Here is an 18,302-nt window from a genome sequence, read left to right as displayed (position 1 = left end):
TTGCCTCCTGCCCAGAATGAGTCTTTCTTCACCCACTACTCCATTAGTCAGCTATTCAAAGCTGGCTTCTTCTGTCCAAGACGCCAGTCATGAATCTGTTCCGTGAGTGAGCTACTGAAATGCCAGCAGTAGTCTGTGAAGGTGTTCCATTGCTATCATATAACACGCACAATCTATAATCTACACAATTTGGTCTAATAAAAGGTTTATCCTCCTCTGCAAATCTTGCTTCTTAAATTATTGTAATGTACCCATTAAATACCTACTAAATGTATGTTCTATTTTATTTTTACACCCACATAAGCTATATCCATGTAAGTGAGCTTCAATTACATAAAACACTAACATAATACAAATAATGAAGAATTACTTATTTCAGTACTTACTATATACTTATTTCAAAAGACTAATTCTGGCCTCTGCATTTCAGCTTTGCCAGCAGCGATAAGAAAAACTCATGGATCTGACTGTCCTTTCAGAAAGAAAATCATTTAAGCACGGCACTTTGTAATGAGAAGCATGCTATAATCATATGATTTCTTATTGATTCATTGCACATGAACTATGTTTATAAAGATGCAATTAGTCAAAATGCATTCTTGGAAATAATCTAGAAATTATTAAACATTTATACTGTAATCATTTTATTAACTTTAACAAATCTGGATTTTTAACTTCTAAGAGGCTATCAACTTTAACAAGGAACACTTCATTTCGGATGTACTGCAAAGAATGTCTGCCCCATAACTGGTCGAATTTGGTGTGTATCCATAAAAGTCTACTAAAAAATCAAGTGCTTGCATCAAAGCAAAGTTAAAGGAGTAGAAAAGGGCTGCCTTTAGCTGTAGAGGTATGTGGAAATAGTTTTACAATAGCTCTCAAATGAAGTGAAAGCTGATCCTTTTTGAGAGCTGCATTATTTAGAATCTGAGTATATACTTCCCATTTAACATTGTATCAGCAGCCTACAAAATGTCTCATGCTGATCTTAGAAAAAATTATACCAAGACAGCTACTAATGCAGATAGCCTGCATTCCAGTAGGACAACTGCCTTGCTATTGTTTGCTAAGATATCAGAGGAAAATAAGGTCAGACAGACAGAATTTTCAATATTGCTTATGAATCTGAATGCCATTGCAACGTGTGTTTTTCAAAACATTTTAAAATTTCACCCAGTATTTTCAAATGGCTCCAAAATTTTGAAAACAACTTGAGGTTGGTGCTAGTTTCCCAAACACCTATTAAGTCTCCTGCCTCATCAAGAGAACAGTCTTCAGGAGCTCCTGTGACTAAGTATTGTTTTAATGTATAAAGTTTCTGTTTCTGAAAACTTTGGTTCAATGTGTTACGTTACATATATTTTGGATATAGTTAGGGGGTAGTTTTGGTCTTGCTGAAGTAAACTGAAAGTTTTCATTGTTTTCGTGATCAATGGAGCAGAGTCTGCATGGAGGCCTGTCTCTAGTGGTGTTCCCCAGGGGTCTGTGCTGAGTCCAGTCGTGGCCAACATATTCATCAATGACCTGGATGATGGGATAGAGTGTAACCTCAGCAAGTTCGCTGACGATACCAAGCTGGGAGGAGCAGCTGTTACACCAGAAGGCTGTGCTGCCATCCAGCGAGACATGGACAGGCTGGAGAGCTGGGCTGAGGCGAACCTCATGAAATTCAACAAGAGCAAGTGCAGGGTCCTGCACCTGGGGAGGAACAACCCCATGCACCAGTACAGGCTGGGGGCTGAACTACTGGAAGGCACCTCTGCTGAGAAGGACCTGGGAGTGCTGGTGGACAACAAGGTGACCATGAGCCAGCAATGTGCCCTTGTGGCCAAGAAGGCCAAGGGTATCCTGGGATGCATTAAAAGGAGTGTGGCCAGCAGATCGAGAGAAGTTATCCTCCCCCTCTACTCTGCCCCAGTGAGACCACATCTGGACTACTGTGTCCAGTTTTGCGCACCCCAGTTCCAGAAGGACAGGGAACAGCTTGAGCAAGTCCAGTGGAGAGCTACCAAGATGATCAGGGGACTGGATCATCTCCCTTATGAGGAAAGGCTGAGAGACCTGGGTTTGTTCAGCCTGGAGAAGACTGAGGGGGGATTTCATCAATGCCTATAAATATCTAAAGGGTGGGTGTCAGGATGATGGCACTAGGCTCTTTTCAGTGGTGCCCAATGACAGGACAAGGGGCAATGGGCACAAGCTGGAACACAGGAAGTTCCATCTCAATATGAGAAAAAACTTCTTTCCTGTGAGGGTGCCAGAGCAGTGGAAGAGGCTGCCCAGGGAGGCTGTGGAGTCTCCTTCCCTGGAGACATTCAAAACCCACCTGGACGCATTCCTGTGCCCCCTGCTTTGGGTGTCCCTGCTCAAGCAGATGGGTTGGACAAGATGACCTCCAGAGGTCCCTTCCAACCCCTGCCATTCTGTGATTCTGTGATCAGAATTTCAGCTGTATTTGGGGCTTTCAACAATTCCTAAACTGGTTGGGAGTGCAGGCATCAGTTACCTGTGGACCTTCTTTGCAGACCCTCATTTCAAAACACAAATTCAAGACATAAAGGTACTATGTTGTGACTTATTTATGAACTTTAATTTAGTAGTGAAAGCTTTAAACGTGAAAGTCACAGAGCACACCAGTGTCAAGATCAGAAATCTGTTTTCTGGGAGTTTTGATTGGCTTTTTTTTCCCCTCTGCAGAGGTATTATTTTCCACTACGACACATATAAATTGCAGCACGTTCCAAGATTAATGCAAGTAGCATGAGAATATACAGTACACACTTACTGGAATATTAAAAATCACCTTCTGATGTGATTCAACATATTATTCACTAATTTATCATATTGTCTGTAATATTCCACTGGCAGAAACTGGATAATTTCCTGAAGAAAAATGAATACCTGAAAAGGAAGATGACTACCATTAAAAAACAGTATTAGAAATTAAAGAAAACCAGATTTCAGGCTAAATTTATGACAGATCCAACAACTGCTCTGTTGTCACATAAAACTGGGATCTATCTTCTTTTCTCAGAATTCTGCTTATATACAGCTTCTCCTTCATTTTTCATTTTTTTGATTATATACAGGACAGCACATACAAAGCTCAAATTTCTCTAAGTTTGAGATTACTTTATCAAATAATTTAATAGCAAATTTAGAAATGGTACCTGGGAACAGAGGCCGCAAAAGATGAGAGAAGTAAGATCAGAAGATCAAGTAACCATTTAAATTACTCAGGAGTGCAACTTGCTGTTTCCAAAAGATTTTAATTTAAGTCATCTATAATGTATAAGCTTTCCATGATTTCACTTCACCATAATTATAATTGCTAAGCAGATCTTCTACAGACATGAAAAAAGAAACAGAACAGAAAAGAGAAGCGCATCAGCGGGTTAAAACAGAATTCCCTCACTTTGCACTCTTTCAGATTTTCCAGAGTATTTTTTAGTCAATGATAAGGGGCTCTAAAAACGTTTAATTCCTGATTGTATCCTTCACTGCTTTATCAACTTTTTGCTGATAAATTTTTAATTGTGATCAACTGTTGTTTTCAAAATGTAGATTTAAAAATAAGAGGTCTTAAGCGAGGACAGACAATATTCCACCAGAAATGCTCACTTAATAGTCTAAAAATAAGGTTGATTTCTCCAAACATTTTGATAGAAACAAAGGATGTGGGTAAGTGGCACCAATCTTCTCAGCCTATCTACTCTGCTGTAGTTGGCTCTTCAGATGGCCAGATCATTAGTCCTCCAGGTAACTGGGGGTGCTGAAATTCCCAGCTCCATCTTAGCTCTGACTGTGGGCTATTTTTATCACGCCTGTATAACCAGGTCTTAACGATATCTTTGCTTATAACTAAGCATGCTACATTAATACCCAGTGGAATATATAGGATTAAAATTTATTGAGAACAGTGACGATCAAAGAAAAGAAACCTGTTCCAGAAAAGGTTGGCAACAATGAAAAGTAGCACAAAACATAAATGTCAGTGAATCCCCCTCCAGAAGCTTCCTGAACATGGATGGCTTTAAGTTCCAATTTTTGAACTGAATTTGAATTCAAAGTGTAACTAGAACACTTCAGAGACTTAGCTAAAACAGTTCCAAAATAGGCGGAGGGTTGTGATGGAAAAGATTTAAAGGTAGAGAAAGGAGAAAATTACTTCCAGTGGGACTTTTTTGAAGTCGTTAAGTGATGAGAAACAAGAAAATGAAAGCTGTCCCAGATACCCAGGACTGCAGAGATGAGAAAGGGGAGAGCGAGCACGCAGCCTGGCAGATGACATGTCTCAGAGGTACTGGAGAAAGTGGAAACCTCTAAAGGAAGAAGCCTTGCTGTTGTGATTGAGCCATGTACCCTCTAATTTTGAAATAGCAAGCAATGCAAACAGCATCTTGGCATGTGTCAACTTGCAGCATCCAAACATCAGCAAGCCTGAGGGTCCCTGCGTCTCCAACAACCACGAATACTTTCTTTCAAAGCCTGGCCTGATGCCTCCCGCCATTTAAACAACAGACGAACGCCAGCAAGAAGCAGGGGCTCTTTTCCCCCCGTATTTTTTAACCTTCTGCAGGTGACAGCTTTTAAGCGCCTGAACCGGGTCGTGGCACCTAGGTTTTACCGGCCACCCAACACTGGGCCGGTCTCTGCCGGCACCGGGCAACCCCTCCCGAGAGGGCTGGGACACGGCGCTACCTGGAACCGCCCGCGGCCCGCCGGCAGCCCCAGGGGAGGCGGGGAGAAGCAGGAGGAGGCGGCCGCCCTCAGGGCCGGCGCCGGTCCTGCAAGCGGGCCTGCACCGACCTGGCCGCCGCTGGGCCTCGCCGCCTACGCCGCGGGACACAGGGCCAGGCCGGCGGGCCCGGCCACTGGGACGCGCGGCTCCCACCTCCAGCCGTGCCGGCGGATCCCGCCCCGCCGCTCCGGGCAGCGCCTTCCCGGCCCCGCATAGCGCATGCTCACACCGCCCTCTGGCGGGACCAACGGCGGGAGGGGTGGCTGGAGCCGTCGCCACGCATGCGCGGTCCGCCCGGGCATGCTCGGTGGGCGCCAGGCGTGAGGTGAGGGCGGAAGTGGCGTTGGTGGCTGCCAAGGGAGACAGGTACCGGCGGTCTTACGGGCCTCCCTCCCCCGCCCCAACCCTGGCGGCGTGGCGCTGTGTGGGAGAAGGCTTGGCGGGGGTCCTGTCCCCTCCGTAGGGCTGAGGGGGGCGGGCCGTAGAAGAGGGGTCTCCTCTAGGCCCCGCGCCCCGGCGGAGCGGAGCCGAGCCGAGCCCGCGCCGCCGCTTTGTGCCGCTCTGGCGCTTTGCGGGGCTTTGCTTTGTGCTGTGAGACCTTCGGTGAGCTCGCGCCAGCCCTCCCTCCCCGAGCTGCCGCGCGCATGGTCTCTGCTGTGGGAACTGAGTCCCCGCTTTGACACAGGGCTTTACGGATTATAACTTCTCTTCCTGCGTAGGCACTAAGCGTGCTGAACAAAGTTTTTGTTGTTAATGCCCCTATGCTAATACATCTAAGCTTATGGTTTTAAACATCTCACCTTCTTGCAATTGCTGAGCTGAACTCTCCGAAGTGATTACAGTTCATGTCCTGAAAGGATCTGCTTTACAGCCCAGTCTTCCTGAGGTCTGTTTGTTGTGCAGTGGGTGGCTGCTTTCTAGAGCTGAAATATTGGTGAGATAAATGGAAGTGTAAGAATCCATTTTCTGCAGGGAACATTTGATTGTGGCCTCTTTTGCACAATATCAGATTAGTAAAATTTAAGATGCAATTAACAAAGGATATTTTGGTTTGGATTTTTTTTTTTGGGGGGGTGGGGGTGGGGGGGGGATGGGATGGGGATTCTAGTTGTATTCTAGTGAAAATAAGTACCAGTGGTGTTTTTACAAGTAAGAATAGCCTAGGACTTTTTTTCCAGAAGATAAGTGCCTGGAGAGCTGCAGCAACGGCAAGCTGAAGGCTTGCAGCTAAGGGACTAAGATTTGTCACATTGCTGACATGGTTTCTCCTTTTGTTTTAGTTAGCTGATGTGTTTTCTCCTCCTGAGAATTCTCAAGGAAATCACAAGTTAAGATCAGACCATTAAAAAAATTCTAGACTACAGACTTCGTTCTTCGTGAATGGTCCTCTTGATTTCATTAATACTGCCGTATGACAAGATTTCTCTTGTGGCTGATTACAGGCTGTGTTTATGGTAGTTCTGTACTGTCTGCTTCGTTCAATGGTGTAAATGTTCATTTTAATGAAAAAAAATGGTATAATCTGTATAAAGAGTGTATGGCTATGTATTCATATGTGTGCGCATTTAAAGTGAGGCATTACCTGTTCCATAATTGTTTTAACTTCTGCACAATTAGCCCAAAAATTGCACTGACTGGTATTTGTGTTTACAGTGGCTTCAGAGATCTACCATTTTGACTGACCACATCAATAAGATGCTGATGCTTTTGGCTGTTCCTTCATTCTTTGTGAAACTTTGGTGATGCTCCCTCCAGAGGTCCACACAATCATATTTTTTATTCTCTGATTTGGAGAATGAGTTTACATGTCTCTCTGCAAGTAGCATCTGCTTCAATAGATAAGGAATCTCCTCATGCCTCTGACTGCTACAGCTTCCTTTTCCCAAAATGACATTAATACCCTTTATGTCATTTTTGTGTGTCACTGAAGTATTTCTTCGTTGTAGAGAGGGCGTGAGCTTTCCAATTTACTTCTCACTTCTTGTGTTTGCTTTGCTTTTCTGCTCCAAAGCTAGTTTATCATTACTTCTTGAAGAAAAGTTGTGTTCTACAGGAGGCTACAGAGGAATAGTCCATTTGTTGTAGTAAGAGCTAGAGTCAGGATGCAGTAGTGTGTATCTTTGGCTTGAGCAAAGGCTCAAATGTTGGGTGGATCTGAGTAACCCAGGCAAAGAGGTGTTAATTATGTGCTATCCTGCGCACTGGATTGATGTACTATGTTGGTAAACCATAACAGAAGAGCAGATACAACTTTGACTTCCTCCTCCATGAAGTTAATTCTGGAGTCAAGACGGAGAATATTAATATGCTTATTTTTCAGTCTTGTTTTTTTCAGGATTAAGGGCTTACAGTTTTTACAATGGAGTTCTATTGTCTATAATATTTCATTTATATTTTGGGCAGTATGATCTAAAAGTGGTAAAGCTCGTCTTGCATCTTATATATAAATTAAGGTGCTAATAGGGGCTCAGTTTGATTTTTTAAAAAAAAATATGTCTTGGTGGAGTTTTATTAAAGGAAATAGAATTGTAATGTTTTATAGAACTAGACGTGGAAGACAAATATGATGGACTTATTTAGCAAATAAAGACAATGGGGAAAAGTCTTGCTTTGTGATCTCTTTGTCCTTCTCCAGAAAATGCTTGTTTCTCTTGACCTGGGAGGAAAAAACCAAGATATTACCTCTGACTGTCATTACGCTATTTTCCATATGTTACTTGTTCCTCATTATGTCCTCAGATACATGAGTTCTATGGGACATCATTCCGTAACTAGAAATCAGTTTTCCTATGCTTTGTTACCATCTGTGAAAGTTCAGTTGATGTTCACTGAATCCAAGCGATTCTACTTGCTCAAAATAATTCAGCAACTTGTATATACAGGAGGTTGACTTGATCAGTCTGCCATGGCTACTAAGATGTTTTCCACTGCTAGATTGTTCCCTGGGGCTTCAGACTATTATAAGGCACGTTGGTACCTTTAGTTTAACGTTGACATCATATGAGAACATTTTTGTATACTGAACTTGCTGCCTACAGCTGTTTGTACTGAAACCTGGAAATTTTGTACTGATTTACTCTGTTAATTGCCATACAAAATTTGGCTATTTCATGTTGCTTAGAGAACTATGGGGGAAGGGGAGAAACAGTGATGAATTATCTTGATAATAAGAACAAATGTGCCTGCCTATGTGGTTTATTTTAGTTTTGCTCCTGTCTTTCAGTCACGTTGTGCTGGTGTTCGTGTGAACAATTCTGTATTGTTTGTGGCTGTGTGATGTTAACTTCACTTGCAACTACAGCTTGTGGTTTCTTAATGATTTTCAGTGTGCACTAAAGGGTGGTATAACTGATTTGAGAGTTAAAATTCTGGTGTTTTTCCAAACGTAATCTAAGATAATTTTTTTTTAATTATTATTATAATGAAGGTTTAAAAAGCCTAGAGAAAGAAGATGAAAGGCTTTCACAAAAAGACTTGAACGATCAGGTTCTTCCTACCACCCTATTTTGCAATGCAAAGCTCAAAAATTACAGTCTTTAAACCTCTTGTAGAGCCACTGTTTGATTCTGTAAGTTCATAAGCTTTTGGGTGCATACTTTGTCTTAAATACTGAAGTTACCAGGCTCTCAGAGCTTGTGTCTGGGGTGTGCTGCACCTAGAAGGAAATGCTAATTATTTTGCTTTCTTTGAGAACTGATGGAAAGACTGTGAGCCTGAAAGCTTTTCTTGTTTTTTGTGTGTGCACCCCAGACCATACCTAGCTGCCTAATTCAGGTCTGTAGATGTTTAAACTTCAAGTTGCAAGTGAGAAGGATGAGGTAAAAGCCTTCAGATATTTTGTAAGAGTGTTTCTCTTGCTTCTGGACCTAGAGGTAGAGACATTCTGTGACTGCAATATTTTGATGGAATAATGTCCTCATTCCAGAGGAAAAAAATCTAAAATGACTGTTTATTTCTGTTGAAAGTTAACCCTTGCCCTAAGCCATTTCTACTAGGCAGTTGTTTTCTTGTGTACTGTAGTTTAAGATGGTTTTTATGCTTTTGGAATACATGTTAATATTCCATAGGCAATTAAGACAGAACTAGTGGGTTGGAGCAGATTGTTCCACTGTCAGAAATGTAAGGTCTAGAAGATTAGTACATAGAAAATGAAGGATAGGGCAGAGGAGCACATAAATGTTCAGTTCATAGCCATCCTTAAGCAAATTATATATATCACTCTATCTTCTACGGTGTTACTTCTGGGTTCTTACACAGTGTACGTCTTTTCATATAATTCTTTGCTTGTTAATGTTACTAAGCTTTTTGGTTGCATTCTGTCCATGTTTTTGTCACTTTCAGCTATTGGAAGGCAAAAGGTTTTTGCAGTTCATTGCCTTCTGCTGTGTTGTGGGTCCCTGCTGTTCCAGGAGTGTCCCATGATGCTGTCTACCTTTCTTGCAGCCTCTTTGTTTTTTTAACCACCCATCCTTATGAATAGCTCTGTTTATACCACTTGCAGACTTCCTGAGCAGCAGGTTCAAGCTGGAATGATTCTTGTTAGTGTTATGAAGTCAGCCTTTTGAGAAAAAGAGATACTTCACAGATTTGTTTTCATTTAGTTGCTATTCAGGAGAGCTGAGAACACCAAGGACAGCACTAAAGCTAACTTCATGTAGATTTCAGAAGGCAGTGCTGTATCAGTTTGGTTTCAAAAATTTACTTTCATAGGTCTTACAGCTGGATACTCAACATCTTTTTTTTTTAATTGCAGAGAACAAGAATCTGGGAGCTTCAGTGGTTAGCAGTTAAAATACATGATCTTAGTTTTATAAGTACAGAAGCTTAAGGTCTGAAAAAAAAATCTTGTTTTCTACTTGAACGTTATTTACATGAATGTCCTAAACTGTAGGAGTATACAGGAAGTAAATAATATGGGCAGGTCCTGCTGCATATGGCTCCTTTTTAGAAATTTTCCTTTGTAACTTTGAAGATGTGTGGAATATTTGTCCCATTAAAATAAGTGGCAAAGACTCTTTTTAAATGAAAGCAAGGGAGCTGCAGAATTTGAGGACTGTCATCAGAGATTATTTCTTAAACCTCGGTTCCTTTCTTTGTTTTGTTTTAGCAATGATGTTTGAATTGTAACAAAATGCATCTTGCTGGTAGACATCTTTGTGAGGAAAAAAAAAACCAGGAAAGACTATTTAATTGCTCAAGTACTATAACAGAGAGAAAAACCTAAAAAAAGAGAAGTGTTAATCCATTATGTTGTATGTGTTGCTGGATAGAGATCAATATTGCTGATTAACTTTGAAGTTGACTGTTTCTAGGTGGAATAGATCAGCTTCTCAGCCTGCTAGAGTATAGTGTGAAGTAGATACTTTGAACTGAAAATCTTTGTAAGACTTCTAGTTGCTCTTTTCACTAGGGGCTTAAAGTCCTAATAATGACAATGCTATCCTGGTTCATATTTGGAAACTTACTCATAAAGGCATAATTTTTAGCATCAGTTAGTGATATTTTGTAGAAATTGTAATACCCCAGTAGTTAAAGCAGTCAACAGAGACGGAACAGTGTCTGCATCTCTGCACCAGGCTTTTGCCTCTCCTTCAGCTCAAGTAGAAATTGAAACCTGTCTGGTGATGCACCTCCCAGCTCTGTGCTGTGGTGGTTGACCTTGGCTGGCTCCCAGGTGCCCACCAAGCCACTCTATCACTCCCCCTCCTCAACAGGACAGGGGACAGAAAATATAACAAAAAGCTCATGGATTGAGATAAGAACAGGGAAATGACTCACCAATTACCATCATGGGCAAAGGAGTCTCGAACATGGGGAAATTAATTTAATGTATTGCTGATCAAATCAGAGTAGGATAATGAGAAATAAGAACAAGTCTAAAACCACCTTTCCCCCAGTCCCCCCATCTTCCTGGGCTCACTTTCACACAGAGGCACACACAGAGGCACACACACTCACCCCCACCCACCAAAAAAAAAAATCAAAACCAACAATAAAAACCAAACACCAGCATTGCTCATTACCATTACTGGGGAGCTTTGTGGATGATATTATGTCTTTCTAGCTCCTTGGCCATTGGATGTTGCAAAGGAGAAGGGTTTGAGATTCCAATTAGAGATTTGTGAACTCTTGTAAGAATTTAGTAATTACTGTTTCATATCAAGTAACCAACATTTGGTAATACTTCAATTTTACACCATTAAAAGAGTGAGATTTTTGTTCCTGTTTTATGATGTGCTGAAGCTCCCTGCCCTGCTGCCCATTCCAGGAAGTGTTTGGTCTTGTTTGTGCCTTCTGGGTTCCTTTGAGAATAATAAAATTCTCTCTGAGATGAAAGACTTTCAAAAGCTTAAGTAATTAGGCTTAAATTTGTCATTTTTTTGAGTTGTAAGCTAATATGTTCTTTGCAATGGGACAGGTTAACATTATACACAGATAATTACTGAGGTGAAGGTTGGTAATTTGTAACTGTAGCTAATTCTTGTCCAGTTACGTGTCCCTATGTAAATCCTTTCTGCATTTGTTTATTCCCAGATAATAAACTTTTTGAGTCTTGGTAGTCAAGCTTTTAAATTTATTACTCAGTATTTGGTAAGTTACGTCTGTTGCTCAAAATCTATGGGATTTTGAGTAATGTTGCCTTCTGGAGCCTCTGTGTCTTCTGAATGTTGTAAGGCCCCCTTATTTCATGCACACTGAGGAGGAAGTTACAGAGCAACAAGTTGATTGTTGGCTTTGTTGTGAAGAAAGGGAAGCAGGGAAGATGCATGGCAGGGTGGCTTTGTTATTCTGCTTTGTTAGTCTCCCGAGTTCTTGGGGCTGCTTTGTGTTTTGGAGTAGATGAGGACTGGTTTTCAAAGGCTAAGCTACAATTTAAAGTAAGACCCTCAAGTCAGGCACTAATGTTTTTCCTATTTGAGATATGATATTTATCAGACTTGCTAGAATGTATTTTGCTTTTAAATGCATACTTTACTGCCTAGACACAGTAGCTTAAGAAGCTAAAGGTTCTTTAGCTATTACTGCTTTTTAACTCTTATATGTTAAGAAAAAGAATTGATATTGCTAGCAAAAAGTTTACTAGTCTTCTGAGAATTGCTGGTTTAAAATTAATGTGGCCAACTTTTCACTTGCTACTGTATATGACAAAGTAAAAGGTGACAAGCAACAAGAGAGGTATGTAAATTGGAAGCTAGGAGAAAATCAAAAGCCAGTCATCCTACATATAGTCATTTTGGCTGAGAGATCCTTCAACCAAAGTATTTTATTTTATAGAGTTCTCATTAGTGAATGTGAATTGTTGATAATATCTGTTCGACAAGAACAACGTCCCTGGGGAGTTTCCTGGAAAATGGGGAAGAAGAAAGGACGGTAATTCATAACTAGAGAAACAGTCATGAGCAATACATGAAGTCGGATATCTTTGGATACTGGAGTGACAGGAAGGTGGAGTTTTGATTTTTTTTTTTCCTGAAGAATAAGTTGTTTGTTTGTTTGCTTTAATATCTATTATATTGCTGAGTGGCTGCATCTATATGCATTGACTTAGGTTTATAACATGATCCAGTGGTCTTTCCATTTCACAATAGCTTCCCATTTCCATTTAATTGTAAGTGAGTTTTTTGTAAGAATTCAGTCTAGCACTGAAAAAGCACTTATGAACTGAAATGAAAACATAGTTTAAGCTTTTATTTAGTAGAATACCAAGTTTTTGTGTCCATCCAAAAGTACAGGAAATACATTTTTTTTCCGTCACTGTGATATAAAAATTGCTAAACTCTGTGTGAAGTTAGGACTGTGGCTGTAATACCGCCAGTTGAGTTTTTAGAAAATAGGGAAGTGTTGTTTGCTTCATTTATTAAGACTTACTGGAACCAGAAGATTGATAATGCTGTGGCTTTTCTATAGATACCTGCTTTAAATAAAAACTGTACAGCAAAAAAAACAAAGATACCTCAAGAAGAACGAGATGACCATGTAATGAGAAAATAGAACTACTTATTGCTAGATCACTTTCTTATATTCCTCATATGTATAACTCCACTATAATACACTACTTCTTCCTCCCCATTCTCAGTATTCTAAGTTATGTCACCAAGAATTTATTTCATTGACTTTTAGCACAGTGAGAACAAACAATAGACAAGTCATGCATTTCTTAGATTTTTTTCCAGTGCGCTCAGTGTTTAGCATTTGTAGATGCCTATCTTATTTTCTTTATTACTTTTTCTTTACTTGATACATTGATCAAATTTTTTAATCTGTCCATAAGCATTTTTTGTTCATTATAAGTTAAAATGACAGACATTTTACTTTGAGGCAGTCAAATTGTCTTACAGGGAAACAGCTGAATATGGAGACTGTTGATCCATGACCTATGCTGGGGAAGTCATTCAAAGTCTTTGCTTGGTTTTTAATGTGTGTTCTGTACATAAAATATTCATATTGTTTACATTACCTTTTCATATATAAAGTAATATATTGTTGCCATTTGTAGTGTTTTGGAATGTTTGCAAAATAAAGTAATTTGGATGGCTGTCTATTGCCAAGGAAATGTTACTTTCTTTCTTCCTGCTCTTCATCGTACTAAAAGAGGCGGCCAATCCCTCTGAAGATTTTTGGTCTTGCATAATTATTTTTTTAATTATGAAATAGATAGATTAAAAACTCCCCTTCTGAGTAAATTGCAACTTCTAGTGACTCTTAATTTGAACAAGATGAGTAGTGTGAGGAGTCTGTTTATCATTTTTGTTTAGATAAAGCAGCTATGCCTGTTCAATTGCTGAAGATCATTAAAGGAAAATCTGAGACTGTACTACCAAGCCATTTGCAGAAGGAGGATTTGAAACATTTGCAAGAAGGCTTTGATCATACCAACAAATACTTTCAGGTAACTTAACTAATAAAAGAATTTTGACTTAGTTTGAAATAGCTCCTGGTATATTTACAAGGGCCCTTCATATCCCAGCTCAGTGGGTGACTTGCTGCAGCTGTGTGTCTTTGTGCGCATCTGTTGCATAACTTTAAGCAATGCAAAATTATGACCCTGTAGAACTTCGTTGCATGTTGATTTTGACTTCATTGATTCACAGTTCCGCCCCTTCCTCTTACATTGTCAGACTTAAAATTTATAAGAGGTTTTCTTAGTTTCTAAACTGTGGACCCATTTAAAACATTAATATGTAGAAGGCTGTGCTGAAAATGGAGGAATTGGGGGAGGTTAAATGGTTTGGTTTTTTTGGGTTTTTTTTAAATAGTAATAAGCAGCACCATCCTGTTAAAGATCAGATTTCAGAGTAATGACTTCTAAAGCAGTTTTTCTTTCTTGTATGAAGCAATACAATATCCAGTTTTATGAAAAGAGGGCTATGTAGCATCTACCTCCATCCAGATACAATTAGGTTTTTTATCATTACCAAGTGTGCATTTATATTTTACAGTAGCCCCAAATATATTTCAGATTGGAAGAATCTAGTATACTAGTGAAATGCAGAAATATCTTTTCATCCCTCAAGCAAATATACTCTGTAAAAGGCAGTGTCAATTCTTGATTTTTTTTTTTTTTAACCTGTTTAACTTTTTTTGTGCCTGGTTCTGAAAATCCGTTTAATTATCCCTGACACTTAAGTGGCAGGAAATCAATGCCATCCCAGACTTGCCTTCAGTTTCGTACCAAAAAAACAGGCAGGGGGAGAAGGCAAGCTAATTTGTAGAAAACCTTAGGTGGCTTGAATCCTTAAAAAAATGGCACAAATATTTTAAAACTATGAGCTGAACTGGCCTAATGTTTTTCTGTATCCAAAACCCATTTCTGTTTCCCCAGCTGTATATTCCCAGTTCCAGCTCTAGTGCTTATCTGACCCTGTGATTGAGTTTGTTTATGAGAAATAAATGGGCAGAAGACTCTGCATGTTGATGGGGAGAGGGTAGTTTCTTGCTGCTCTCACTCTCTGGACTGGTTCATTATGGTGTCTAAGAGATGCCAGGAGTAGTGCAATTAGATAAACCCAAGGAGCAAAACTGCCCTTTCTGGAAGCAGGCAGAGTGTGATGGGAGGTGATTTGATTGAGAACGATCCAGCCTCCCTTAGGTCTTGTAAGGGAACAAATAGAAACATCAATAACCATTGCTGCTAGTAAACAGGGTTTTTATTCCGTGGGGTCTAGTTTTCTGTCCCCATTCACCTGCAGGGCATATAGGCTTTCCTGCTTTTAAAAGCTATGTCTGCAAGCACCCCTGACAGGAAAGGCATTAATTGATGTTGTTCTTGTGCACAAAAGAGATGTTGAAGCAGACAAAAACAAATTATAAATTAGAAAGTGTTTCTGCAAAAAGTAAATGTTTCCATTAGGAAAGCAGAACAATTATTACCAGACTGTGATTTAAAGCATACATGCAGTGTTATAGCTGATTGCTGAAAGAGTGAGTGTATAGAATCTTTTACTCAGACTTCTGCCTTATGTTAAGAGAACTTTGTGCTGCTACTGAGATGGATTAGTAGGCAACTAAAAGAGTTTGGCACAAAACCCATGCAACTGGTATTAGCACCATAAAGCTGGTGCTAATGCACCATTAAATATGTAGGAAAATCCAGCTTTGCAGGCTGAGCTTGCATCAAACCTTAGACTGCACTGATGTCAGGTTATCTTAGTGGTGGCACAGAACACTCACCCTAGACCTGCCAAAATAGGGATCAGGGCCTGCTTTGAGGAGGGAGGAAGGGGCGAAGAAGATTTTTATGAAGTTTGTCTGAGAAGAAGCAATAAAAAACATCCAGGATGCTTCTGTCTGGCTTGTGTGCCTCAGTCCATTATTTGTTAAACTTTTTTTGCTTTCTGGCATCCTTCTGAACAATACAACCTTTAATTTATATTTGTGGGAATGCAGCACAAGCAATGTCCATACATCCTCAGTCACGATTCCCTGACGCCTTCTCCCATTAATTCATCTGGATTTTGCTGTGGCAAAGCTGAACCAAACCTGAAAATCAGCTGCCAAATCAGCTGTTGGACCAGGCTGAGGAATGAGGCTGTGGCAAGGAAGAAGATTTGATAGAGGAATTGCACGTAGTAGGTTTGAGAGTGAGTCTAGTGGCATATGGAGTGGGGAGGGTTTTGGAAGAATTTTGTCTATGAGGTCAATAAGCAGTGCAGGATTTGTGGGGGAAGAGTGAATTTGGGTAGGCTCTGCTAAGGTAGGTTTTGTTGAAGTTTGGAGCCCAAGAGTTTCAGGCATGTTGAGAAAGCAGCAGGTAGTATTTCTGCTGAGGAAGAGAACTAGAGCATGGGTTCTTGGGATACAAAGGAGAGTGGTGGGGCCAGACTATTCAGCAAAGAATGTGGCCCCAGGATTTGACAACTCATTGGAAGATACCAGGATGGAAAAGGTAAAATGAAAAGAAAAAATGGTCAGAAAACACTCTATCAATGAATATATTCTGCTTTTAAATAGCACGCTTCTGCTGACTGAAATTTCTTTAGTAAGAAAACAATTGATATGTAATTATTTAGTAAGAGAGCAATTTATATGTAAATACAGAGTGTTCCTGAGGTGATTTTGTTTCATTGCAAAGACTTTATTACAAGAAAAATATTTTAGTATTTTATTTACCTGTGAGTACGGTTCAAGACAAACGATCTCAGCAAGAACTTCTATAATATACAATGATATAAATACATATATAATACTCAAAATTTTTAAGAAAGTTTGAATTTTGAAAACAAGTGGCAAACGTTTCTGTAAGGATTCATAGACAGTTCTCATTATTTTGCAGACACTAATTGTTAAGAAAAGTATTTGATACTTAAGTCTTCTTACAAAACTCATTAGTCTTCCCTGTGAAAAATAGGAACTTACCTGTTAAAAACATACGGTCATAGATTTTTGACCTTAATTTTGGTCTTAAATGAAACATTACTACTGCCTCAAAAGCAGTAAAGCAATATGGTACATGTTAAACGTAATTCAAATTGACTATTTTTTTAGTGTAATAAAATTAAAATATACTCTGGGTTGGAAAAGGATGGTTTGTGGAGTCTTAGTATTTCTTTATAAAACAGATAGTGAACTAAATTGTTGAATTTTATTGGATTCCTCCTCAGTAGCAGGCTGTAGGACTAATTTTACTCTGAGGAGCTTCTACAGTAGCCATTCACTTCTGTGTATTTTATCCTAATTTGGTTTAAGAAGTGTTTACTAACACTTAAGTCAAGCTTCCCACTGAATATGTGTAGTGTAAAATCATTATGATTTACCTGACTATCCTCTTAATGTTGCTTTTGTGCATTTGTAGACAGATTGCCCCTGCTGTCTCATTACTAGAAACCTTTTATTTGTTTTTCCTGACCTGTTTGTGTAGTTCTCTTAAAAATTTTATAGAGCCTGTTTTCAAATTTTTTAATTTTTCTTTAGTGAACCAATTTCTGTGTTTTTGTCCTTGAGAAGGATACAGTGCTTTACCTGCCACACCGTGGAAGAATATGACTGACATTTTTGCTACTGTTGGAGAACTTTTTTTGATGAGATACCATCTTTCTAACACAACGCATTTGTTCAAAGAGATGTTAACGTCACTGAAATTGCTGGTCTGTGATTTTTGCTTCATTGTAACTTCAACTTCACTATCAAGAGAGTATTTTTACATAGTTAATAGAACCTTTGTATCTGTTACAGCATTTGTGTTATTGTCAAATTAATAGGTCACTACAGTTTCAAAACTTTTTAACACTCTTTTCCCAGCTGTATTAGTTTTTTATTTTTCGCAGAAGATAATTTATAGAATCATAGAATCGTTAAGGTTGGAAAAGACCTCTAGGATCATCAAGTCCAACCATCAACCCAACACCACAATGCCTCCTAAACCATGCCCTGAAGTGCCATGTCTACACATTTTTTTTTAACACCTCCAGGGATGGTGACTCCACCACCTCTCTGGGCAGCCTGTTCCAATGCCATATCTTCATATACATCTTTTATCTCTTGACTGTGATTTTTGTTTTGATATTTATGTTGTAATCCTTTGCCAGTATTTTTTGAGAAGTTGCTGTATCTTTTAAGATTTTGATCACCCTATCTTTTTCGGGACCTTTCAGGCTTTGTGCTAAAATTGTAGCCTTTGTGCTATTGATATTAGTAAAAGGGACATCCACAGCTACTATTTCATTGTTTAGACTAAGCTTATCATCATCACCTAGTCAGTAGCATCTAAGCGGTATTGACATGTAATGTTTCCTTTGTTATATCCCAAGAATATTGTTCTTTAATGCTGTCTTTAGCAGTTATTATTTTTTTAAGAATTCAGATGGTAATGTGCACTTATCACTTCAATTCTACCCTTTTTTTCTAGCTTACAGATGTTTCTATAACTTAAAAGCATATAGTCTTAGTTCACAATATTTATTTATTTTACTTTTTAGGGAATAGTTATTCTTTCCTACCCATTAACGAAACTCAGAGATGGGAGAAACTTTTTCAAGGTTGTTCTTCAAGGTACTACATTTAAGTATATATTATTTATTTTTTTGAACTTCTTGACACTTTTTATGACACCATGCTATTACAT

At 39.3% G+C, this 18,302-nt stretch overlaps 1 protein-coding gene across 4 annotated transcripts in view; it reads left to right on the top strand.

Annotated features, from left to right (window-relative positions):
* Positions 1-4,981: 4,981 nt before the first annotated feature.
* Positions 4,982-18,302, top strand: part of POT1 (protection of telomeres 1) — an 80,835-nt gene continuing 67,514 nt past the window's right edge. The window contains exons 1-4 of one of the 4 annotated variants that reach the window (XM_075081212.1): positions 6,400-6,498; positions 12,017-12,187; positions 13,498-13,631; positions 18,157-18,229. In XM_075081212.1, coding sequence (XP_074937313.1) covers positions 13,509-13,631; positions 18,157-18,229 — 196 coding nt within the window. In that variant the 5' untranslated portion in view covers positions 6,400-6,498; positions 12,017-12,187; positions 13,498-13,508. Of the gene's footprint in view, positions 5,108-5,263; positions 5,345-6,399; positions 6,499-12,016; positions 12,188-13,497; positions 13,632-18,156; positions 18,230-18,302 lie in introns of those variants that run through there. The other 3 variants (XM_075081211.1, XM_075081210.1, XM_075081214.1) reach the window with 3 other exon arrangements.

This window comes from Phalacrocorax aristotelis, chromosome 1 (assembly GCF_949628215.1).
Source record: "Phalacrocorax aristotelis chromosome 1, bGulAri2.1, whole genome shotgun sequence".
Classification (NCBI taxonomy): domain Eukaryota; kingdom Metazoa; phylum Chordata; class Aves; order Suliformes; family Phalacrocoracidae; genus Phalacrocorax; species Phalacrocorax aristotelis.
The sequence above is the reverse complement of the archived record's forward strand: the minus strand, read 5'-3'. Positions and strand labels throughout refer to the sequence as shown.